Genomic DNA, 27,018 nt, shown 5'->3' with positions numbered 1-27,018 from the left:
CACAATAAAGACTGGTTTACATACGCACACATACGCACACATAAACATCACTGAGCAACTTGTTTGCTTAACTGCTTGATGAGATAAAGCTGAAATTCAATGTTAAAGCAAACCTTAAAACAAGAATTACATCAAATCAACCAAATGCCACAGAAACATCACACAGCTTCTGTCATGTCATGCGCCTCACTTTCCTCCCCCCCCCCAAAATGAAAGTGGTGACCTGCCCTCATTTGCCCTGTAATCGTGAAGAACTTGTAGAATTACTTTTTATTACCTTCTTCCTAGTGAACAAAAGGAAACATATGGTATATTTTCTCCTCTCTCCAGGAGGCTGGGAAAAGAGGACGAGAGAGCCAGTTTGGTAGAGAGCCAGTTTGGTGTAGTGGTTAGGAGTGCGGACTTCTAATCTGGCATGCCGGGTTCGATTCTGCACTCCCCCACATGCAACCAGCTGGGTGACCTTGGGCTCGCCACGGCACTGATAAAACTGTTCTGACCGAGCAGTGATATCAGGGCTCTCTCAGCCTCATCTACCTCACAGGGTGTCTGTTGTGGGGAGAGGAATGGGAAGGCGACTGTAAGCCGCTTTGAGCCTCCTTCGGGTAGGGAAAAGCGGCATATAAGAACCAACTCTTCTTCTTCTTCTTCTTCTTCTTTCCATGTGTCTTCTGCAGTGTTTTTCCACCTTACTGCTGATTTATAGCAGCGGTCCCCAACCTTTTTCCGGTTGAGGACGACCTCCAGGGGTGAGGGAGAACTGCCAGCCCGGGCGCCGTGCATGCACGTTTTCGCTAGCCTCTGAATGACACTTAAAGGCATACCTGATTTTGTAGTGGAATCCAGTCGCGTTTCAATCGTTTCCCACAGGTTTCCGGTCTCGGCAAAAATCGCTAGGAAGGAAGCGATATTTGCCGTGCTTTGTCCCGCCCCTGGCCGTCAACCAAACGAGCAGCCAATGGGTGGTTGTTACCATGCTCCGAAAAGGCCCCTTTGCCTTTAAGAACAGGTTTAAAAAAAAACACACGTTGCAACGCATCTGCGTTGATGCGTTGCAACGGAGAGACCCATCTAGCTGGCAGGTGGTGTATGAGCTGGCGATTCATCGTTGCCATGCTCCCCCAAGTGAAATAAAATCCCCCCCCCGTGCACGGGCGCAATTTTCTGCCGAAAATAAAGGGAACTAGCAAACGGGGCTTGTGTTGTGCTTGGTGACTTGAGGCGAGCTTTAAAGCAGCTCTGTGTAGGGACTGCAGCTGGAGAAGCCTCGCTGGGTGAATGAAGGCTCGCCGGTTCGTTGCTCTCCGCTCGCTCCGAGAAAAAAAATGGCGATCGCTTCGCCGGAAGTTCAGAGGAGAGAGCCAGGGGGAGGGGCTTTGCTGAAACTGCAACAATGGGAACGCACAGGTCTTTTTTGGAACTGTTGCAGATTGCTTGCAAGAGTGTAGCGCTTTTTGGAGGGTGAATCCACCTTTTGGGATTTCCCTTTAAGCGCTACAAAGACACGCTTTTAGCTGATCGTTTGCAGGAGTGTATGAACTCGTGCGGAATGGCCCTCAGAACCTCACATCCTTTGACTTACCTGCTGGTCATCTCCCAGGCAGGGATCTCTAATGGCATGCCACAGTCCCCTCTAGCAGAAGATTTTTCATTCCCTACTGAAGGTAGTTGCCTTCAGTAAGATCACTGGAAGATTACACCCTCCCCCTTCCCAGGGCTGGTGTTAGCATCTTGGCATTGCCAGCTAGGTCCCCTCCCCTCCCCTCCTTGATAGTGGGTATTAGTCTTGGGCGTGGGGCTTGTATTATTTATCACCTGTTCACTGTGTATTTTTATATTTTATTAGTATATCCTTTTAATGGAGGGTTTAATAGGATTTTTAATGAGTAACTTGTGACCCTCCACAAGCCATTCTATGGAAGTGGTGGGATATAAACAAACAAACAAACAAATTAATTAAGCCAGCCAGCCAGCCTGTCTAATAAGTAGTTATGCTGAAAGTTGCAGTACACTGCCATTTTCTGTTTCTTCTTCTCTTTGCCTATCAAACTATCTACCTTGTATTTTACCGCCTGAATTTTCTTGCTGGGCCCAGAACCCTTTAGTCAAAGTTGACATATGAAAAGGAGCAGAGCACTGGCTACTTAAAGAATAAATGGCTTTACTGAGAATTAAGCCAACTTTGTAAAGAGGAGAGAGTCCTAGCAGTCTAATGTACTGTTCTTCAATTGAAGGCAAAGAGGAAGGAAGTGTGCTCAAAGGAGCAGGAAGTCTCCAACTGAACCAATCAGTACACAGGAAGAGATAAAATGCCAGAAATTAAGTTCTTAATTTAACTATGCTAAATACACATCTCTTCCAGTGTCCCCTGCAGATTTTCTTCATATGTTGATGAATCTTACACACTACACATCTTGTATATTCCAACACCAACTTCAGCACTAGCTTCCAACAGTGAACAGTGCAAAGCTACAGAGCATTTAGAGTCCCAATTTCTTGGATTGACTTTGTTGGGTTGCTGTGAAACTAACATACTGCCAGCTTAGATGGAAACAACTGCACGAATGGATCTGTAGTTTGTGAAAGAAAAACTGATCAAACTATGGACACTGTATTATCCATCTCTTTACCCCATCTTTCGACATTTGGCAGGATCATTATATTTTTAAAAATATTTGATCAAAACTTTAATTTAAAAAAAACCTTAATTCACCTTTTCTTTTCTCAAATATATTCCTTTAAATTTCTTAGTGGTAAATCCTCTTGTTCCTGCATAACGTAACCGCTGATATTTGGCCTGTATGTGTAAGCCCTTTTGTACTAAATTTGACTTGAATCGGCCATCTGTAAAGTTGACCTGTTGAGGAGAAAATAAATGGTCAACCAGCCTCCATAATTAGAACCAAAATCATTTGCCTTTGAACTCAAGAATGACTACTTTCCTATACTCGTGTATTTAACATACAAGATTTTTTTTTAAAGAATGCCTGTAACAAAAACATTTTAAGACTGTTTTATGCATTATACTCCTTAATTTTTTGATGAACAATTCCTACATAGTGCAGGGAGTTGGACTAGATGACCCTGGAGGTCCCTTCCAACTCTATGATTTTATGTTTCTATGATTCAATCACAGAAATATTGCAGAAGCATGCTCCAGAAACACAAAGTTGGTCGCAATTACTCGGTATACATCGCTACAAAATACAATCAAATACATGCAGATGTCATACCAATTATTGCTTAGATGTTTGAACCTGCTTCCATGTTAACACACAGAATGTAAGATACATGGCACTATAGAAGACATTAGGATGCCTGTATAGAAGCATAAACTAGCTGAATCCAGCATAGTAAGTTGACACACAAGGAGTCTTCAATCTTCAATACAGTATCTGTTTAATAGTTCACAAAGCATTTCATTACACAGCTCTTTGTTAAGGGATTCTACACATTTATAAATTTAAAAAAACAGAATAATTAATACTGAAATAGAAGTCAACATTTAATAGTTCAATATTCAATTAATAGTTCAAATAATGATGCAAGACATGTTACGCTTTAATGGACTCCACTTAGAATCATAGAATCATAAGGGACCTCCAGGGTCTTCTAGTTCATCCTCCTGCAGAATGCAGGAAATGCACTTAATATATTTTTCAATAGAACAAGGAATGCTGCCCCAAATTTGATTCTTTTTTTTCCCTTTTGCAATTGAGTCCATGTGTCAGTCACAGCAGGTAGGTAAAAATACAAGTACCCTTTGTTTTTAATTTAATTGCTCGTGCAACTGACATCTTCAAGCTTTCTCTATATCACAGAACAGTGGTTTGATATGTTGTCCTAGATACTCTTGCTGGCTGCTTTGATTGATCCATGCAGCACTATCAAATGTACAGAATTCAAGAAGAAATACTGCAGATTTGAAATGGAGGGATAGCAAAATAAGGGCACTTCCTGTTCCATTAGAATTCAGAAAAATTAAGTCACACCTTAACAGGTCTTCTAGGTGGTTCAGGATGTTCAGGATCACACTCAAACTGATCATGGGAGGAGTCATGTGCTTTTGCAGTATAGTTCTAGATTAGAAGAAAATTGTATTAATTTACTAAAACATACACATTTAATTTTTACAGTGTCATAAAGTAGCACACTAATTTATACTGAAACATCAAAGTTAAGGTGATGTTGATTTTTGAAACTGCACGCTGTTGTAGAATAGTGTGCTAACACAGTCATTTTAGATAATATTGCAGCATTTGTAAAGAAGAGTAACTGTTCACAACTCTGACTACAGATATACCTTTTGGGCAGATGAACCAAGCTCACAGACTCAAGACAATTATAGTATCTTGACCTTTGCTTGCATTTTCCAATTCAGGAAACACTTCTGAAACTCAGAAGTATTGGCCTTTGAGAAAGATATTCACAGTCCTTGAAGGCTACCCATGTGTTAGAAGAAGAGGAAGAGTTGGTTCTTATATGCTGCTTTTCTCTATCCGAAGGAGTTTCATTCACCTTCCCTTTCCTCTCCCCACAACAGATACCCTGTGAGGTAGGTGAGGCTGAGAGAGCCCTGATATCACTGCTCGGTCAGAACAGTTTTATCAGCGCCGTGGCGAGCCCAAGCTCACCCAGCTGGCTGCATGTGAGGGAGCGCGGAATCAAACCTGGTTCGGCAGATTAGAAATCCACACTCCTAACCACCACACCAAGCTGGCTCTTTAGCTGCAAATAACCTTCTTCTACAGATTAAGCAGGCTTGAGTACTATTTTCTCTTGCTTTCCATTCTATAACCATAACCTTTTTAACATATTTATTAATGATCTAGATGAGGGGGTGGAGGGACTACTCATCAAGTTTGCAGATGACACCAAATTGGGAGGACTGGCAAATACTCCGGAAGATAGAGACAGAGTTCAACGAGATCTGAACACAATGGAAAAATGGGCAAATGAGAACAAGATGCAATTTAATAAAGATAAGTGTAAAGTTCTGCATCTGGGTCAGAAAAATGAAAAGCATGCCTACTGGATGGGGGATACGCTTCTAGGTAGCACTGTGTGTGAACGAGACCTTGGGGTACTTGTGGATTGTAAACTAAACATGAGCAGGCAGTGTGATGCAGCGGTAAAAAAGGCAAATGCCATTTTGGGCTGTATCAACAGAGGCATCACATCAAAATCACAAGATGTCATAGTCCCACTGTATACGGCACTGGTCAGACCACACCTGGAGTACTGTGTGCAGTTCTGGAGGCCTCACTTCAAGAAGGACATCGATAAAATTGAAAGGGTACAGAGGAGAGCGACGAAGATGATCTGGGGCCAAGGGACCAAGCCCTATGAAGATAGGTTGAGGGACTTGGGAATGTTCAGCCTGGAGAAAAGGAGGTTGAGAGGGGACATGATAGCCCTCTTTAAGTATTTGAAAGGTTGTCACTTGGAGGAGGGCAGGATGCTGTTTCTGCTGGCTGCAGAGAAAAGGACACGCAGTAATGGGTTTAAACTTCAAGTACAACGATATAGGCTAGATATCAGGAAAAAGTTTTTCACAGTCAGAGTAGTTCAGCAGTGGAATAGGCTGCCTAAGGAGGTGGTGAGCGCCCCCTCACTGGAAATCTTCAAGCAAAGGTTGGATACACACTTTTCTTGGATGCTTTAGGATGCTTAGGGCTAATCCTGCGTTGAGCAGGGGGTTGGACTAGATGGCCTGTATGGCCCCTTCCAACTCTATGATTCTATGATTCTATGATTCTAACCTGAAATGACTGTAATGTTAGCCCACTTGGTCAAACAGTTCTCCAAACCCTCTTAACTCCGAGTCACATTGACATGTGAATGCTAAAAGAAACAGAGTTTTCAAAGTTTCTTATTTTTCTCCTGAAGAAAAATGATCAAATGTTCTCTGTTCCAGAAAGTAAATAAATATATAACTTAATATATAACAAGTAACAAAGAATGGGCTAACAGGTGAGATGGCCGTGTTGAGCATTAGTGTTAGAATTTCCTGGCTTCAATAGTTCTGCAGGGCCGGCAAGACAGAGGTGTTCCACCAGGCCTATGGTTGAGGCCAGGAAATCAACACCAAGGAAACACTGACCACCTTGCTCACAAAACAGCAATGCACCATCCACAAAACACTGACTTGCTCAACAGAAACTGATTCCCCTTTATAAGGTTTTTAAGGAGGTGGTTTAATACTATAATTTAATTAATTAAATTTAAAGCATTTAATAACGGTTTATTGATATAAATTAATTAGTTGTATGTGCCGTGTTGTTGCCTTGTTGTTACCGATCATGAACCAATTAGGAAGGCAGATTACTATTGCTATTATTATTGTACTAGGAGGAATTTAATACTTACCTTTTGGCATTTATTGGCTATTACTGTGGCAGAGTTCCATTTTCCAACAATTGGGAAGTCACATGATTATCATAATTCTATGTCAGGCATGTCAACTGTAATTGTACTGTACCTTTTATTAGAGCAACTGTGAATTTTTTAAAATTACTGCTGTGATTCTGTCCTATACTGACAATTTTGGAATATGTCTGAAAGATATCATCTATTACTGACTGGTTACCTCATAATTGTAATATTTTTATGTTATGAAATATTGACATAACATTTTTGAGGCTGGTATGGCAATAAATTATGCTTTTTTAAGGTTCCAAATTAGTGTTCAGAAGAAATTGTTGGAAGCTTTGATGATGGTTTAAATAGACAAGTTATTTTAATCTTACCATATCATGTAGCTCTGCTTCACTGTGCTTCTCTCCAGGTGCTACAGATACAGACTTCCTGCTGCAGAGTTTGCTGTGCTAAGCATTTCCATTCATAAGATTTCAGTGTTTTTCAACGAACAAAAAGTGCTTAGTGCTAGAAGAAGCAAGCTCCACAGCAAAGGATTACTTCTACAACTCCTGGAGAAAAACCCACATGGAGCAAAAGCCTTCCAGGACACTGTACTTTTTCTAGGTAAAAATGAATGATGAGTGCTTTATAGGCAGTCCTTGTAAAGTCCTTCAACACAGAACCTTTTAGCAACTTTAGAGGGGTTACTTTGATAATGAAAAAGAATAGAGAAAACAGATTGTAGGGGCCACAATGTGGGTAGATGCTGAGGACCAGTAAGAACGCAGAATATATTCTACAGTCATAAAGTAGATTTCTTAAAATATATTCTGCGTTCTGTAGAATATATTCTGCGTTCTTGATTAAGGTTCTCTCCATGGGAAAGGTGGAAAAGCATCAACACAGCTCTGGTCCTACCGGGGATACTAGCTACAGAACAGATGAATGCAAATTTGTGATGATTACTGAAGCATATGGAGAATCCTTATTTTTTAGATGCAACAAATATTCAAATATAGAAGAGGAAGAAGAAGAGTTGGTTCTTATATACCGCTTTTCTCTACCCGAAGGAAGCTAAAAGCAGCTTACAGTCTCCTTCCCTTTCCTCTCCCCACAACAGACACCCTGAGGTGGGTGAGGCTGAGAGTGTCCTGATATCACTGCTTGGTCAGAACAGTTTTATCAATGCCGTGGTGAGCCCAAGGTCACCCAGCTGACGGCATGTGGGGGAGTGCACAATCAAACTCGGCTCGCCAGATGAGAAGTCCGCACTCTTAACCACTGCACCAGGCTTGCAAGAAAGTAGTTTCACTGGATATTTTACTGCTACTGCTCCCAATGGAAAAGTATCTTAATTTATATTGGTAAGACTTTCTGGTATTTAGTTTACTTGAGTGTAAAATTACATCATACATTTCCTGAAAAAACACTAAAGCCCTGCCCTAAGCGATCAGGCTGAGGCAATGTAAATCATGATGTACTTGGTTGATACCATGATGATGTACTTGGTTGATACCCATAAATTCTTGAGTGTTTGGACAGAGCAAGATACTCTCCTCTGGACATCTCCATCAAGGGAGAAAACCAAATTCGGGAAAGCCAAAATGGAGCCACATTTTGCAATAAGAGAATGTGAAAGCAGCAAAATTCTGCTCTCAAGCAGGAGTGGGTATAGGTTTCCTGAGGGTGAAGCGCGGGCAGGTCTTACATGTGGGAACATTCTGGTCCTCACCCAACCAGAACAGACACAAGTCATGTTAATCTGTCTGGATTGTGTTGGCTCCACAACAGGAGAACTTCTTAAACAAGGCTTTTTGCGCCATCTTAAAGTTTATAACTACCAATCCTGGCAACCCGGTAATAATTCCTCACCAATGTGAAAGTAGTTGGAAACACTAAAAGAACAACAGTCTCCTTCACAAACAAAGGAAGAACTGAGAGTGGGGGTACTGCGGAATAGGAGCACAAGTACCCTGGGCAAAAACAAGTTCTGACTCCAGTGCATAGTATCCCCTGGAAGCTTTTAGCTGTAAACCATCTCAGATGGCAGGGCTGCTCATGCGCAATCCCTATATGGGACTGCACAGAAGACTGATGATCAACAGAATGATTTCCAACTGGCAAAGGTGTCAGACAATGATGTCGCACAATAAAATCAGAGTTCAGTAGCACCTTTAAGACCAACAAAGATTTATTCAAGGCGTGAGCTTTTGAGTGCAAGCACTCTTCGTCAGGCTAAGAACTGACCATCATAACAGTAGGAATATAAAAGAAAAAGTTAATTCTGTTACATTAGTAAACTGTGTCACAGCATCCACACACAGCCACATGATCCAGCATATGTTGGCAATTTGATCTCTAGTTTCTCTGCCTCTTCGAAATCCTGCCTGTACTTCTGGAAATTCTCGGTCCACATATTGCTGCGGCCTAGCTTTTAGGATTTTGAGCATAACTTTGCCAGCATGAGAAATGAGTGCAATCGTGCGGTAGTCTGAACATTCTTTGGCATTGCCTTTCTTTGGGATTGGAATGTAAACTGACCTTTTCCAATCCTGTGGCGACTGTTGAGTATTCCAAATTTGCTGGCATATTGAGTGTAGCACTTTTACTGCATCGTCTTTTAAGATTTTGAATAGTTCAACGGAAATGCTGTCACCTCCACTAGCTTTATTGTTGCTCAGACTTCCTAGGCCCCATTTGACTTCACATTCCAGGATGTCTGGCTCCAGGTCAGTGACTACCCCATCGTGGCTATCAGGGATGTTAAGCTCGCTCTTGTAGAGTTCTTCTGTATAATTTTGCCACCTTTTAAAAATATCTTCTGCTTCTGTTAGGCCCCTACCATTTTGGTCCTTTATCATAAACATCTTTACATGAAACGTTCTCTTCATATCTCCAATTTTCTTGAAGAGATCTCTGGTCCTCCCTATTGTATTGTTTTCTTCTATTTGTTTGCACTGTTCATTTAAGAAGGCATTCTTATTTCTTCTAGCTATTCTCTTGAATTCTGCATTCAATTGGGTGTATCTTTCTCTTTATCCCTTGCCTTTCACTTCCCTTCTCTCCTCAGCTATTTGTAAAGCTTCCTCAGGCAACTATTTTGCTGTCTTGCATTTCTTTTTCTTTGGGATGATTTTAGTTGCTACCTCTTGTACAATGATGTAAACCTTCGTCCATAGTTCTTCAGGCACTCTTTCTATCAGATCTAATTCCTTATATCTATTTGTCACCTCTACTGTATATTCGTCAGGGATATGATTTAGTTCATACCTGAGTGGCCTAGTGCTTTTCCCTACTTTCTTAAATTTAAGCCTAATTTTTGCAACAAGAAGCTGATGATCTGAACCACAATCAGCTCCTGGTCTTGTTTTTACTGACTGTATAGAACTTCTTCATCTTTGGCTGCAGAGCACATAGTCAATCTGATTTCTGTGTTGACCGTCTGGTGTTGTCCATGTGTAGAGTCATCTCTTGGGTTGTTGGAAAAGAGTGTTTGCTATGACCATTGTATTTTCTTGACAAGATTCTACCAGCCTGTGCCCCGCTTCATTTTGTGCTCCAAGGCGAAACTGGTCTGTTATTCCGGTTATCTTCTGGCTTCCTACTTTAGCATTCCAATCCCTCATGGTGATAAGCACATCAGTTTTTGGTGTTGCTTCTAGAAGATGTTGTAGGTCTTCATAAAACTGGTCAACTCCATCCTCTTCAGCAGCAGTAGTTGGGGCATAGACCTGGATTACTGTGATGTTGAGTGGTTTGCCTTGGATTCAAACTGAGATCATTCTGTCATTTTGGGGATTGTATCCCAAGACTGCTTTTCCTATTCTTTTATTGATTATGAAGGCTACTCCATTTCTTCTGCGAGACATGAGATAGGCTGAGTCAATAATGGAGGCCGCAGTCTTCAATTTGCGGGACTTGGGCAAGACTGTTTAGGACATTTTGGAGGACATTAATTCACAGAATTGCCGTAAGTCAAAAGTGACTTGATGGCACATAACATACATATTTTGGAAATTTGTGGCAGATGAGCTATAGGACACATGCTTTTCAGTTGAAAATAGGTCTGAGAATAGCTTTAGGGCAATATGGGTTTCCTCTCAACCACATTTGGCCTTCAAATTCCATATCCTTATCCATTGCCGTTCCTCTATATATTTCTGAAACAGCCTGGGGGGTGGGATGTGTCCGGCTGTCCAAGTTGGAATAGGGCCAATCAGGGTGCAGCCAGCTTTGTCCTGATTGGCCCTGCCCCTGCAGCTCCTGCCCTCTGGCCCTGGACTCTAGCCTCTTTGCTCTCAGACGCCTCAGTCCCTCAGTGCCTGGAGCCAGCAGCAGGTGAGAGGGCCCTGGGTAAAGGGTTGTGGTGGAGGGCTAGCTAATGAGGGCCTCTCAGCCCACTGCCTGCTAAGGAGCTTTGTCTCGGCCCTGCTAACGAGCTGCCCAGCCCCCACCCACCCCACTTGATTTGGCTGCAAGCTGCAGCCCAAAGCTACCTTAAGTTGCCTGGCAAGGGGCCTGGGGAGGGGACCATTTCAGGGCCTGTTCTTAGGAACGGGCTTTTAAGCTAGTCATGAATAATACTTGAGTCTGATTCTGGATCTGTCTAAAGAAAGTATTACATATTCAGTAACAAACAGAAAAGTTCCTATAAAGACATGCTACTATCTGAACTACTGACAGGGAGTAGCTGTAGGTAAAATAATTTAATACTAACCCCTCTTCCTTTTAGGACTAAGCCTGAAATGAACTATGCAAAGTTCCTCAAATGATGACATATTTCTACAATGAGGAATTACTTTGATGCTGTTCACAATTTGTTTTACAAAGATATGAGTATTCCTATGATCAAGCAATTAAGTCAAATTTTAACATGAAATAATGTAAGCTACATAGCAAACTAAAAAGATGTTTAACTTACCATGTGACTTTTCGCAATAAACTTTCTAAACGGTGGCCTTAGGGATCGTGTAGATCTTTGGAATCCATAGAAGTTTCGTGGTTTTGAAAAGCTACATCTCTGTTCATCCCTAAAATAATACAATATTAAAAGTTATGAAAACTGAAGGAAATCATTTTAATCCACAGACTGGTGATGCACGGCAGCAGCCACACTGGGCTGCCCCATGCCGTTGCGGCCTCGCTGTTCCCCACATATGCACGGGGAGGGGCTCCCCGGTGTACGCAGCCTGCCCCGCCATAACAGCCACGCACACACAACGTGGGGCTGGACACACCAGGTATGCTTCGTGACGGTGGAAAGCATGGAGCAGGGGGTCCCCAGCATGCTATGACAGAGGAGCGGCATGCTCTGCGGAGGTGGCATGGGCATGTGGTGTCTCTGCAAGCATGTTGTAGTCAATTAGAAGAAGAAGAGTTGGTTCTTATATGCGGCTTTTCTCTACCCGAAGGAGGCTCAAAGCGGCTTACAGTCGCCTTCCCTTTCCTCTCCCCACAACAGACACCCTGTGAGGTGGGTGAGGCTGAGAGTGCCCTAATATCACTGCTCTGTCAGAACAGCTTTATCAACAAATGGCGAGCCCAAGGTCACCCAGCTGGCTGCATGTGGGGGAGTGCAGAATCGAACCCGGCTCGCCAGAGTCCACACTCCTAACCACTACACCAAAATGGGCACAGGGCTGGCCCGCCCTAGGCCCCGATGGCACCCGCAGCATCTCAGGGAACGTGGATGATTCCGTGTTCCCTTACCACGGGGCACTTATAAGTTTATTTCAGTAAACCCCACATTTAGTAACCACTGAACTACTAAAATAAACATAGTACAAATTAAGTTTCATGAAGCTTTTATAATGTAGCGTGGAAAGTGTTAAAGCTCTCTTAAGTAGGGTACCTTGGATATGCTTGCCCTCTACTGGATGAATTCGTAATCATATTATGAAGAAACTATGTTTTCAGATCTGGAATCAACCCTCAAAGTTCACAATCAAAAACAAACAAAGCTATATACACATATAAAAATTCTTGCCTATGCCAGACTCCTAGGATTGAATGTAACATAAAATTTTCACTTGTACTCGATCTCTTGCGTAAGCAGAAACACAAGAAAAAGTCTACAGTAACCACTTGCACTAAATTGAACTTACTTTATCCCACTGTTTGCAAGATACTATGCAAACAGGCTTGGATTTTCAGGAAGTGAACATAGCAACTACTTTATTCTCAAAATGGCATCCTGAGGTAAAATATGGTAGAGGCAGGAAATGATTGCCCTTATTAAGTCCATTAAAAGCCTTGGAGTCTCTCTGCTCATGAGAGCTCACATCTTGTGTATGCATGTACGTTTGTAAGCAAGCAGAGGAACAGAAGATGTTATATAGATCAGTGGCCCCCAACCTACTTCTCTTTCGGATCTCAATTATGGACTTAGTCCCATGAATGGTCCCCCCCCCCTCTTTTCAACAGGTTATTCTTGGAGATCACGACAGAACACAAGCAGAAACTCTTGAAAATTCATCTTCATGAGCCATCACATTTTGCACCAGCCTTCATGGGCAGCCTTTTGTATATTACATTAATAAACTAAAAGTAACAAATCTCAATATGTAAAATCAGTATTTAATACAATATAACTGTTTTGACCAAAAAACCAACAATTAGAATACCTTTTAAAAGTCCAACCAACAAGGTGCAGAAAAGAGCACTCAAGCTCTTCATAGCATTAAAGGGGGAGATTAATTGGTTTGTCAACTGTTCTCAAAAAATAGGTTGGGATTAAAGAAGGAAGGGCAAGAACTGAAGCCCATTCATCAGATGATGCAGATTAAAGCTACTGCTGGGTTCTGCTGCAACCTGAAACTGCAAGTGCAATTTTAACTCCAGGAGAAGCTGAAGTCTCCTACGCAGAGTGATGAGTGACTGATGGTGCTTACAGAGTGGTTGCACGCAAAAGCTTAGTCAACTTAATAAAAAAAACAAACACTGATGGGTGTCATTGTAATGAGCATATTGATGATATCTCACTACAAGTCTTTGCATGATTTGGGATGACAAGCACACAGAAGCCAACAAGAGAAACAAAAGCATCCACAATGCTGCTAGGAATTAACAAAATCCTATTAGAGCAGTTTCATGAAAACCACTTTACAGTAAACTGTATTATTAAGTCTGGAACAAAGGGTTTTTCCTAATTATAAAAAATTCCCCGTGGAACAAAAATGAAAAATTTGTAGAGTACTGAATGAAAACATTCTGGCCTTTGCAGGAAGTGAAATGCTTTAAGGCGATGTTTTGCTAACTTAAAATGTATAGTATGAAAATGTTTAAAGACATTCTAATTCCTCAAAGGCCAAAAGGAGACCTGGAAAGGGTCCTGCCTCCTTGACCTGCCTTTTACTGACAGAAACCAAAGCGTCAACTGGCAATACTGCTGAAGTTGCTTTGTGTAAGGAAAGGTTTAGGGGGGTCCCCCATCAAACCTCTGTGGATTGCAAAGAGCCAATGAACACGCTGAGACCGGATGATTGGAAAAAGGAAAAGGATTTACTTAAAATCATTCCAGTGTTACATAAAAAGAATTCAGATAATGAATGCAGAGATGCTGTGTGACAGAAAGCAAAAGAAGACCTGTCTAATCCCTGGGAGATGGGCGAGGTCCAGGTTACTTGTAATTCTCTTTGAAGGTGCCTTGTGTACTGGCAGAATTCCTCCCGATGGAAATTAGGATCTGCGAGAATTAGGCTTTCGGTCTGAGAAGAAACTAGCCTGTCCTCACATTTAGCAAAAAACACAGACAGTATGTATTACTTAAAAGTATAGGTGCTGCTTCTATCCAGAGGATATGTTGCTGCTGTTGCAGTTACTCTCTTTTAAGATTTTTCAGCAAACCTGGGGTTTCCTCACATTTGTAGAAAGTTGTGCCATCTACATTTATGGTTCCAGTCTCTGGATTTCATTATCCACAGCTTTGCCACACTGAGAATCAGATATGTTGATAATGTTGTATGATAACACAATTTTAAAGAACTCTATGTTTTAAGAAGTTTGATACAAAACATAGCTTTTGTAATAACTTTTGTTTGTCTGGACTAAAATAATATTGTAGTTACAAAGTATTAGCAAAATATATGTGTATAATTAACCAATGTACACTTCAAAAATATGCTGTTATGAATGCTGCATGTTGTTAGAACATTCTAACAAGTTTAGGCTTGAAAAGAAAGAAAACACTACATTTATTTCCCCACCGACCCATGACTACAAATGACAGAAAATTGTACATCTCTAATTACTGAGGACCAAGAGATGTAATACTGGTACCATTATCCTAATTTTGCCAAGCAGAGGTTACATAACAGAACAGTTTTATTCTCAGTGCTATAGCAAGTTCACAGCATCAAAGTGAAAGTGAGTATGCAAAAAGGACAATCTTTCCACAACTTTAGGAAGAAGGTGGTAATTAATTGGATGGTCAGTGTTAACATTTTCAGCAGCAAAAATAGAAGCACATTTCCCAGGCAAGCCCATACCAGTAAGGAGCAAGAAGGAGCCATGCCTTCCACAACTTAACAATATCAGGAATCTTAATACTCTTAACTAGAAGTAGCACCGAATCCAGCCAGTAAAGAATTCCAAATAACGTTTTAGCAAAATAGGCACAATTCAGACATGCACCTCCACATGTCATTTCCATACCAGAGTACAGCAGGAATGGAATTGGCCAAGCAATCTAGACCAAGTTCCTGATTACTCAGCTTTGCATATGCATGATCTGGCCTACAAAGTAAATAACAAACCCTTTATAGAGAGCAGAGCTTTCTATAAGGAGTTTAAGGATGACTCATTCACTTTCCAGTGGAGACAGCATGCTCACCAGGCCATTCATCATCTAGAACAGCTCTGTCAGACAGTACTTTGCTACCACTGTGGCTACAGACAAGATATATTGCTTTGCTGCTGTCCCAACAGATAAAGTTATGAAGCCTGAGAAAATGCTGAAGCCTTAGTTCTGTTATCCTGTAAACCTAATTTCAAAAATCAGGTGGGATTTGGATTCTGGGACCACGGGATATGTTTTCTAGAAGGCTTGCTAGCACAGGATGGGCTTCCCTTATCCAAGTTGGGGAAGAATGTGTTTGGCAGGAACTTGGGAGATTAATCAGGAAAGCTTTCAGCTGATGCCACAAGGAGAAGGAGACTCTAATCCAATTCTAACAGGGATTCTAGTGTAGGACAGCAAGTAGCAATAGCCCACCTAGGAAATATAGATCAAATAGAACCAAGGGTAAGAGGCTTCAGGTGCCTATATATCAACACTTGAAGCACAGACAATAAAAAGGGAGAGCTTGAACTTCTCATGCAAACAGAAAAATATGATTTAATAGGCATCATACAGACATAGTAGAATGATTCCCAAGATTCCCATGACCAGAATGCAATAGAGGATAGATATGAGTTGTTAAATAAAACAAAAAGGTCAAAGAGGAAGTAGACTGTTGCTGTATGTGAAGAGCAGGAAATACTAGAGAAGGACAGTGAAACTCCAGTGGAAAGTATCTGGATGAAGGTAAGAGAGGGGAAAACAAAGGGCCATTCCGCACAACTTTAATATAGCACTAATCTTACATTTTGTTTTCGCCACTAAAACTGCGTTCTGCATGACATTGTGAGCAATCTGCAACACTCCTGCAACACTAGTGCCAAAATCGCTTCGTTGTAGCGATTTCCGGGGAATCGGGAAAAGTGGATTCACTCTCAGAAAATCGCTACACTCTTGCCAACAACCTGCAACACAACCGCCCATTGGCTGTTCCGTTTGATTGATGGCCAGGGGCGGGAACAAGCACAGAAAAAAATCGCTTCCTTTCTAGCGATTCCTGCAAGACCGGAAACCTGTGGGGAACGAATGAAATGCTACTGGATTCCACTACAAATGAAGGTATGCGGAACACCGAGATTCCACTATTTAAAATAGTGTTTCCGTTTTGTGAAAGCAATTGGCAACATTGGTCCTTGTGTGGAATGACCCAAAGAGTAGAGTGGCTGGTATCTGTTACAAACTGCTTGACAAGGGTGAAGACAAGGGTGAACCTTAAGTTGGTTGATACAATATCCAGGCATCAGGACCCTGTAATTATGTGTGACTTCAATTTCTCTGATGTGTGTTGAGAAACAAACTCTGCTAAGCATCCAGAATCATGCAACTTTCTGACCTGCCTGGCCAACAATTTCATTTATTAAATGGTGGAAGAACCTACAAGAGGCTCAGCCCTACTCTATGTAATACTGACCAACAGGCAAGAGATGGTGGATAGGGTGAAGGAGGTGGGGATGCTGGTGTGTGTGTGTGTGTGTGACCATGTTCCCTTTTGAGATGAGGGGCCAAGGAAGTTTATAGTCAGTTGTGTATGTTAGACTTCCATAGTGCAGACTTTAATAAACTCAGAGACATGATGAAAGTCATTCTACGGACGAATGCTGGAAGAGAAGAGCTATTGCATGCTCAAGCCATGACTATTGCAGCAAGATAGAAAAATGAGTAGGGATCCAAGAAACCTATTTGGATGAACAGAGACCCGCAGGAGAAGCTAAGAAGAAAAAAGGAAATGTTCAAGAAATGGAGGAAAGGATAGACCTCTAAAGAAGAGTATTTGCAAGATACTAAGCACTGTAGGTCAGCCATAGGAGGCCAAAGTTGGGAGTGAGCCGAAACTGGCCAGGGAATCCCACTATAACAAGAAAAGCTTCTTCAGATGTGTGAGGAGCCTATAATACTTACTTGTGGAGTCCCACAGGGAGCTGTCCTCTCTCCTATCCTATTCAACATCTTCATGCGCCCTCTTGCACAACTGGTACGGAAGTTTGGGCTGGGTTGCCATCAATATGCAAATGACACTCAGCTCCTCCTCCTGATGGATGGTCGCCCTGACTCTCCCCCAGAAGCATTAGCCAGCTGCCTAGAACCAGTGACGAGATGGCTCAAGCAAAGTCGTCTGAAGCTCAATCCTTCAGAGGTCCTGTGGCTGGGTAGGAAGGGCCCATGTGAGGAAGCGCGCCTGCCTGCCCTGGATGGTGTGCAGCTCTCTATGGCTCACTCCGCCAGGAACCTAGGCGTGATTCTGGACACTTCCCTCACAAGGGAAGCCCAGATCACAAAGGTAGCACGGCTGGCATTCTACCACCTCCGCCAAGCCAAGCTACTAGTGCCCTACCTGGCCCCGGAACACCTAGCCACAGTGATCCATGCGACGGTCACCTCTAGACTGGACTTTTGTAATTCGCTCTACGCAGGCCTGCCCTTAGTCTTGACCCGGAAACTACAGCTGGTTCAAAATGCAGTGGCCAGGATCCTCACTGCAACACCGTGGAGGTGCCACATCCGGCCCATTCTCCATCAACTGCAATGGTTGCCAGTTGAATTCCAGATCAGACTAAAGGTTCTGGTAATTACCTTCAAGGCCATACGCGGTCAGGGCCCAGTGTACCTGAAGTATCGCCTCCCTGCCTACGCCCCCAAAAGAGCCCTGCGCTCCACTGCTACCAACCAGCGAAAGGTCCCTGGCCCTAAAGAAGTCCGCCTGGTCTCAACCAGGGCCAGAGCATTCTCTGTTCTGGCCTCCACCTGGTGGAACGAGCTCCCGGAGAAGATCAGGGCCCTGATGGAGTTTAAACAGTTCCACAGGGCCTGCAAGGAGGAGCTCTTCCGCCAGGCATTTGGTTGAGACCAGATATATATAACCAACAGCGACCAAAGGGCCCCTGCTCACCGCCCCCCCCCCCTCAGAACACCACCTATACACTCTGGACCTGTTTATATGTTGCAACATTGTACTGTTTATTGGTTATACAATTATAATATTATATGTTTACAATTATCAGTTATTATTGCATGGTCATTCAAATGTTTTATAGACTGTTCCATGTATTGTTCTTATGTTATTATGTAAACTGCCCTGAGCCCCCAGGGAGGGCGGTAAATAAACAAACAAACAAACAAGCAAGTAAATAAGTAAGTAAATAAGTAATAAATAATTAATAGTCTTGCAGGCTATAATAAAGCTGAATAAATTCAGCATTCTAAAAAGGTTGGGGACCACTGCATGAGCTTGATCCAGAGAACCGCAGGACGAAAATAGGGGTGGTGGGGAGGAAATGACCATGTAAATCCCGAAGACATTGGATCAACTCTTAGAGCATGAATCCCTAATATGGTGCCTGTGAGCCCCATGTCAATGAATTTCTACCAGAGTTGTGTATAAACTCATTCTGTTGTTTTGTTGTTGACTCCACTGCCTGCAGTGTCGTTTTGACATTGGCATCAAATAGTACCCACATAACTCAAAAAGTACCCGCTGACTAAAAATGATTGGGGACCCCTGTCCTACAGCATTAATAAGCTTCCTGCTTCCCAAAACAGGGTTCAAGGCAGCTTACAGCACCAATATTTAAAAACAACATGTTAACATAAATCCAATAATAACATAAAACCTGTATCAGGCAAGATATGAAAAGAACACAATTACAAAGGATTGTCTCCACTAATACTTGTGTACTCCATGTAATGGTCATCTCCAAACTAGACTATGGTAAGTTGCTCTACACAGGGCTGCCCTGGTAGTTGCTCTGGAAACTTCAACTGGTCCAGAATGCAACAGTGAAGGTCCTTACAGGGATGCAATGGAGGAAACACTGTCTGTCTGTCTGTCTATTTATTTATTTATTTAGCATACTTATATACCACCCTCCCCGAAGGCTCAGGGTGGTTTGCTCTCTCAACTGCACTTGCTCCAGATTGAAGACCAAATTAGGTTCAAGGCTTTGGTCTTAACCTTCAAATTTTGAATGTTCTGCAACTGTCATAGGGTGGGCGGGATATAAACAAACAAACAAACATTCCCGTTAAATCCCCAAAGAACACTTAGGTCAAGTGACTAAAATCTGCTTAAAATCCTGGCCCCAAGGAAATTAAATTGGCCTCAACTAGGGTCAGGGCTTTTTTAGCCTTGGCAGAATGCTGTGCCTTGTCAGATCAGGGCATGTTCAGCAGGGCATGTAAAACAGAGCTGTTCCACCAGGCCTGCAGTTGAGGCCTGAGGGACACCAAAATTCCAACTTACCTCTCTGTCCATCTCCTGGCCTATATCCATCAGTCAACTCTATATCTTCCAACTTTACTTAGGAATTGACAAAGTGCCATTCCCAGCTAAACTGTGGCACTAACATCAGGCAAACAGTGGAAGATTGGCAATTTGTTTTGTTTTGTTTTTAATGGTACTATAAATAGCATTTTATTGTAATTTTATAAACTTGGATTGTATGTTTTTAACTCTTTTGTAACCCTCCCTGAGCCTCTAGGGGAGGACAGACTACAATGAATAAATAAATAAATAAATATGACCCAAACCAGCAGGGGTGACAGTTTAATATCAGACTTCATTGCATTTTTCCTGCTCACGGCTATTCAAAGGGGGTAGAAGTATTCTCAGACAGGCAAAAAGAAGTTTTATTTGATTTTTCAAAACTTATCTTCAGAAGCAATAAAACACACATCAAAACAAAATGCAGATGTATAACTATCTAATGCACTGAAGGCAACTAGTCTAAGGAAAATATATTTGCTCAGATGAGTCTTTGTGGTCTCTCTTCACACAGTTGCAATAGAAAATGCTTTTGCTTTATTCTTAGTCAAGATTTATGTGGCAATACATTTGCCACTTATTCTGTCTCCTGTTAATGGGAAGGTGTAAAACTACTTTTCAAAACAAACAGTACCCAGGAGCTTGTCTTTATGCAGCCTTCAGTTTTATATAACCTTCTAATACACACTTTTGGATATTTGTGTTTGTCACATGAATAATTAGAATTATATTTGTGTCTGGTCATTATAATTTATTATTTGTTTATACTTTGTAGAGATCTTTTTGTAGTTTTTTCCTTTCTGATGATGTATGCCACATATATATTTATATATATAATATATGCCACATAAATAAAAAAGATAAGACAATAAAAGTTCAACCATGATATCAACATTCAACTATTAATTCTCTTGATACCAACCTTTGTGATATTCGGTCAACATTAAACGTGTTTTCATCTTCATTCTGTAGTCTCTCTTTTCTTCTCCTCTCTATGTCATGTCTTAGGTCATTTGGATCTTCTAGGACTCTCACAATACTCTACAAAATAAATGAAGTTCTGAATAGTACTTCTGATTTCCCTTTTGTCCTTGGAACATAGAACAATACTAAGATAAACCCAGAAACATACAAAATAAAGCAAACACACCTTCTTAGTTTAGAGACATTATTCTATTTTCTGCCAAAGCAGTAACTATAATGCTTTTAGACTTATTTCAAATTATTATTTCAGTATAGTAAATCTATACATTTTGGAGAACTACAAACACTGTAGATTGCTTACAAAAGTGACATTTAATTATCAACAAGCCTTAAAATACATTAAGAAAAATCTACATACCTGTCCAGATTCACGTGGAATAGCTAGTTTATTCTGAAGCTCTGCCAAAGACATATCAATTCTCCTGATGGAATGAACAGTTAGAGGATCAATGGAAATAGGAAAACATTCAACTGACATTGAATCACACATATACATGCACATATATGTAGCTTAAGGCACAGCCGGAGGACAGTACAACCAAGCAAGGCAACTTAAGCAGATGAAAAAGGTCTTCTGGCTCTCGTATCTATTAGCTAAATAATTATCTGTCCCCAGTTGATTATCCAAGCTAAGTTTTTAGGGTCCAAAATGCATAGGCCTGAAATGTATAGTCAATGCTTGAAAAAAAATCATGAATTGATTGTTCCTACACATGCTGGAATCTATGCACATAGGACCCCTCATAAGAATTATGTCTTACATGAGGATGTCATCCTGTAACAGAAACATGTTTGGTGGGCAGGAACTCTAAGTTTTATGCATATGATCTTCCCAATCTAATTTTCTCTCATTAAATATCATCATACCACATAAAAAGTTTTGGGTGCTTTCAACGATATGCCTCTGATTGGCCTTCACTGAGAGACATGCCCCCAATAGGGTGACAGGACTCTCCCACTGATGACCAATCAGTGGTTTGCCCACCCCCATCTTCTCCTCCATGCTGCTTCCTGGCACTTGGCACAAGAAGGAAGAGCCAGCAGAAGGCAAGCTGGGAAGATGGGGACAGCCATCTAGGTGCAATATGCTGCATTCCTAGAGGGCAGAGAAGGCCATCTGACCATGTTTCACTGTGCTCTTTCCAGCCTCCTGGCCACCAGAAAAGCTACGAAGGTCTGTATGAGCACTGTCACAATCACATCAAAGCATGGGCAACCTTGCCACTCCAAGGCCAGCCAGGAAATGCCAGCATCAACTGCCTCTCTTTTTCTGTACTTCCAAGCTAACAGCAAGAAAAGGCAGAGTGCCAAATTTCATTGGTAGCATTATTCTGGATGCAAATGGCTACAATATTAACTTAATGAAATAACTCATAAGAAGATGGCCTTTTAACAAGAGAGTGCAGGCTCCATTATTGAGATGAACGCCAGTGGCAGTAGTTCCATGCACCACTTGATTTGACTGCACTCCTTCAGACATCTCTCTGCCTCTACAGCCCATTTTGAAAAAGGGCTTTACTCCTAGTATTGAATGTGGGTAGTTGCTGGATTAAGAGCCTCCTGTGGTAAGGCAGCAGTCATGCAGTCTGAAAACTCTGCCCATGAGGCTGGGAGTTTGATCCCAGCAGCCGGCTCAAGGTTGACTCAGCCTTCCATCCTTCTGAGGTCGATAAAATGAGTACCCAGCTTGCTGGGGTGTAAACGGTAATGACTGGGGAAGGCACTGGCAAACCACCCTGTATCGAGTCTGCCATGAAAACGCTAGAGGGCGTCACCCCAAGGGTCAGACATGACCCGGTGCTTGCACAGGGGATAACTTTACCTTTACCTTTTTAGTTGCTGGATTAGTGTTTTTATGGAATGTAGCAAAATATCTGGCAGGTTACAAACTAGAAGGACAGGAGAAGAAAACAGGACTATCTTTCATGAGTAGAATAAAGCACAAAAGAAAGGGATAATCTTGAGTTGGGTATTCCCTGTTAAGGCAAATTGCATCTGCCCATCTGAAGTTCACTTATTTGGAAATAAATGCCATGAAACCCAGTGAGATTTAATTCTGAGTCAACTTCCTTAGGATTATGATGTTTCTTAACAGTTTGAACAATTTAGGGAATAGTTATAGCTGAATCACGTGACAAAGAGTATATTAAGCTAAGATAAGAGTAAAAAAGTATTAGCTTTTCAATATTTTGTATCTTTTACTGTGTGGCCTTCTCTAAATAGAACAGCTTTTACCTGTGGATTTCTGGATCTGGATGTCTTTTCACTTCATTTGTCCCTGGCTTATCCAGTATTTTTGAGAAGCGTTCATGTAAAGTCAAGTCAGAAGACTTAAAATAGTTTGCTATAAAAAGAAGATAAATGAAAATGTTTTAATTAGCCCTTGCTACAGTTTCACAGTTGAAAGTATGCTGAAGAATGTTTTTAAATTTATGTGCTTAACCATATAGAATAAAAATTATGCTAGTGACATATAGAATGCTAGTATTCTAAAGATATAAGACTTATAACGATTCCTATATACATTTGTTAACTGCTCCAAGGCAACAGGGTCACCAACAAACAAATAGCTTTTCCTGGATACCTCTTTGCAACTATTAGATTTCTTTCTAAAACCTGAAAAACATCTCACCAATACTAAACATCTATTGCTCTTTAAAATTATTCTCCCACAGTTCTGGGCAGTCTGCATAATGTTTCACATCTTGTCTTGGGCTATCTAGAATAATAAAGACCATACTTAATTAGGCTACATATGATTTGCATCTCCAGTATACTGTAACCACCTTTAACATGATGGATAATTGTGATGATTTCCTGAGCAAATTCATTTGATGGATTATGTTCTACCTTCTGTGTCACAGATTTTATATGTTCAAATACCGGATGGAAATTTTCAGTTTTTCTAGCCACGGCTACTAGATCACATGACATCTGCCTCTCCATGATATGGCTAGAAGCAGCCCTGGAACAAATTTGTACATGTTTAGAAAATATTCATTTTAAAGAATCAACACACCAATACATTTAAAAGAGTAAACAAGAGAAAAGTGGAATACAACTACATGAAGGGAAGTTATATTTAGCTTCTTATATAGTGAACTTTACAGTGCTTATTTTTATTCATACACATGGACATACAAATAACAATGGAAATTATGCTATTGTTATGCACTTGAAAATCACCTAGTCAAAATCAGGGGGGAACCAGAAGTGCAGATCCTTTTTTGCATATTTCCCCCCTTCTTCCTCCTCCCAACTTTCCCCACAACCCTTCATTTCAAGGAGTCTGAGAACAGTTTGTAGTTAAAGAGGGATACCCTTCTAGGGAATGAAGTTCTCTGCCCCATTTCTTGGTGGTCTGAACCTCTGCAAAGTTGATAGCCAACTACTTGGATATAAGTATCTATTTTCAAAGAAGTCTTGTTGGGGTTAGAAACAGGAACACAGCCAGCTTGGTATAGTGGTTAAAACCAGCATCTTAATCAGAAGAGCTGGGTTTGATCCCCCAATCCTCCACATGCAGCCAGTTGGGTGACTGTGGGCTCGTCACAGCACTGATAGTGCTGGTATGACTGAGCAGTTTTGCCAGAAGCTCTCTCAGCCTCACCTGCTTCATATGTGTTGTGCGAAGAGGAAGGGAAGGCAACTGGAAGCTGCTTTGATGTGCCTTCTGGTAGTGAAAAGGAGGGTATAAAAATAAACTCTTCTTTTTCTTCTATCATTGCATTGCCGATCAAATTTGGTTGATTAGGCTTACTGCACTGTAATTTCTTGGCAAAAAAAGACTCATTTGAAAACAAAGCTATACCCATGCTGCAGATGATCAACATTCCTATTTGCAACTGAAAAGTTTTCAAAGACCACTCCCTAAAGGGTGTATATGTGATTGCAATGGATTTTCAGTGAGTTTTTAGGTCCCCAACAACATCATTATGAAGTGAAAACCATTAACCCCCACATATATCCTTTAACTTCCAAGTCATATTGTTCATCCAATCAACTCATACATGTGATAGTATAATATAAGCATTAAATATTTAGAATGTTCAGTTTATAAAGAGTGTAGAAACTCCAATGGATGCTAAAGGAACTTCACATCACACTTCACAAAAAGCTATAATATACGTTTTATTGATTGGTCATTCTTTTAGGGCTCTGAATCTGCTTTAGAACAAGTTCTTTGGAATAGCTTTCTAAATGTCAGGTCATCAGTAACGTTGTTGGCTCAGTAGCAGTTTAGAGATCAACAAGATTTTGGGATGCAGGCTTCCAAGAACCAAAGCCCTCTTTAAGGGAGGTTCAACTCTTGAAAGCATAGACCCTGAAAATCTTGATGGTCTCTAAAGTGCTACTGGACTTGGATCTAACTATTCTACTGTAAACCAAAACAACTATCCTCTGTAACTCAGTTGGCCTTCTGGAAATTTTGAAGAACTGTCTTGCTCAAGGGGGCCTTCAGAAGAGTTAACAGCTTATTGAGTAATGTGGGGATGTTCAGTTTTATGTGACAAGATGTGACATGTTTTTAATTCATTTAAATTTTATGGTGCATACTATTTACACACCTTTAAGCACAGATCTCATTTAAGCACTCTTTGGCCACTAAGGTAGAAGTTGAAATAGATTTTTAATTTAAAAAAAATTAACAAAAACTATAATTCTTTGTTTATGGTGGTCCTGTCTAACAGAAAGCTACCTAGAGAGCTTGTAACAAAAACTGAATTCAGATTGACTATGCCAAGCAGTATTTTGACATACTCAAACTACAGGTTAGGTGCTAGTACTCAATGAAGTTGAACCTGCCATACCAAGGAAAGACCTCTGTTAACTTGCCAGAGTCATTTCATACTGTTATTGCTCTGGTATCCAAGTATGGCCTCTTTCTAACTTGGTCAGAGCCTAATTCTAGATGATGGAGAACAGTATTAGCTAATTTTAGCTCCTTAACATTTTGGAAATTGGTAAACCTCACTGAGTCGGTTTTCCTGTGCTTTGAGCTCCATACCATCACTTACATATACTTGATCTACGTTATGGACAGCTCCTTTCCATACCAACATTACTTGTTCATCCATGACAGTTCTTTCAGCTCCATGATTTCAGAAAGTTTGAAGTCCTTCAAAATTAATTGCCAGGCTGTTTTATATATAAGTAGATTTCTCCCTGCATGCAGAATTCCGAATATATTCAATCTGAGGGCCAATTTATATAATAATAGTAGAATATAACGGAAAGGTGCTTCTAGGCAGTGGCTGCTACAAGTGAAGGAATTTGATCACCTCACCCGGTCCTAAGAAATATTCAGTCTATAGTATGAAATATTTAAACTTCTTCCCTACCCAACCCAATCTAATAAATTAAATAGATAAGCTTTACAGAGTGAAGTAGTCACAATCCAGCTTTATCATATAGCTATATAAACCAGCTCTAAATGTCATTTACAAAGTAAAGGCCAACAAATCATTTTTAAGAGACATTAAGGTACCTATTTCTTTTTACCTTTTCCTGGGAAGTATTTATAAATTATTTCTATTGACTTCCTTGCATTTTTAAGAGAAAAGTGATTTACATACCCCGTGGGGATGGGGATGAGTGGGTAACCTACTTTTCCAGCGATTTTCCTTAATAACACCGAATACTGCTGTTAGAGGATTTCCCAACTTCCAAGAAGAGTTTTTCGGGGGATCAAAAGGTGCAGCATAAAGGATGCAGCATATATAGTAAAGGCCCAGCATACAGATGTCACACAGTACACATCCCTTCAGATTCTGGCCACTAAATTCTACTATACTGAAGCTTTATTATCAGAGACACTTAACAGCTTTAAAAAAAGTCTTAAAACATGAAAGTAAAACTGAAAGATACAACAGCTGAAAGATGCAATACCTGTATTTATTTATTTTCTTCATATCCACTTTGACTGTGAGCCTTTCTTTCCTAGTGTGAACATCTGAAACTGTCATATCTGAAATTTTGTGACAAGTATCATGCTGATTACTGGAAAAATCTTTTCCCCCCGTAAGATCCCCTTTCTTCTTTAGTTTTTCCTTCACTTTTTGAGCAAAGGGAGTTAGACCAGCATTACTTTTGTAAGATTTAGCACAGGAATTGCACCCCTTCTCTGAAAAATATTTAACAGGTGCTTCAATATGAGGTTCTTCTGTATGGTTTCCTCTCTCATTGCTGTAGTAATCTGAATATCTGTTGTTCCAAGCTGCTTTAGGATAGTTATATTTCACATCTTCCAACTTAACATACTTTTCTTCTCTGTTATCAGAAACATATTTTCCTCCCTCTGATTGTCTATGACGTTTGTGTCTATAATCATATGTCAGCTTTGCTTTACAATTGTCAGTGTACTCCTTTTCAATCGGTCGATGGGACTGAAGACCAAGATTTCTTTGTCCTCCCTTCTCTTGGTTGGGTGAAGAGGAATGATCTTGCTTCCATTTCGAATTGCTTGTTATTTCTCTGTCATCATATCTCTCCATTTCTTTTGCCCTTTTAGATGTATGCCCATATTCCCTGTACTCACGATCTTCAGGATACCTGTGTTGACATAAAGTGATTTATACTT

At 40.9% G+C, this 27,018-nt stretch overlaps 1 protein-coding gene across 2 annotated transcripts in view; it reads right to left on the bottom strand.

Moving 5' to 3' along the window:
- Positions 1-27,018, bottom strand: part of BCLAF3 (BCLAF1 and THRAP3 family member 3) — a 49,785-nt gene that overhangs the window by 1,139 nt on the left and 21,628 nt on the right. For both annotated transcript variants that reach the window (XM_077343087.1, XM_077343088.1), the window contains exons 4-11: positions 26,328-26,990; positions 23,225-23,403; positions 22,674-22,782; positions 20,797-20,860; positions 20,377-20,495; positions 11,282-11,390; positions 3,993-4,079; positions 2,714-2,857 (exon numbers count right to left, since the gene is read on the bottom strand). In XM_077343087.1, coding sequence (XP_077199202.1) covers positions 2,714-2,857; positions 3,993-4,079; positions 11,282-11,390; positions 20,377-20,495; positions 20,797-20,860; positions 22,674-22,782; positions 23,225-23,403; positions 26,328-26,990 — 1,474 coding nt within the window. The remainder of the gene's footprint in view (positions 1-2,713; positions 2,858-3,992; positions 4,080-11,281; positions 11,391-20,376; positions 20,496-20,796; positions 20,861-22,673; positions 22,783-23,224; positions 23,404-26,327; positions 26,991-27,018) is intronic.

The sequence above is a fragment of the Paroedura picta genome, chromosome 6 (assembly GCF_049243985.1).
Source record: "Paroedura picta isolate Pp20150507F chromosome 6, Ppicta_v3.0, whole genome shotgun sequence".
Taxonomy (NCBI): Eukaryota; Metazoa; Chordata; class Lepidosauria; order Squamata; family Gekkonidae; genus Paroedura; species Paroedura picta.
This window is presented reverse-complemented; position numbering and strand designations above follow the sequence as displayed.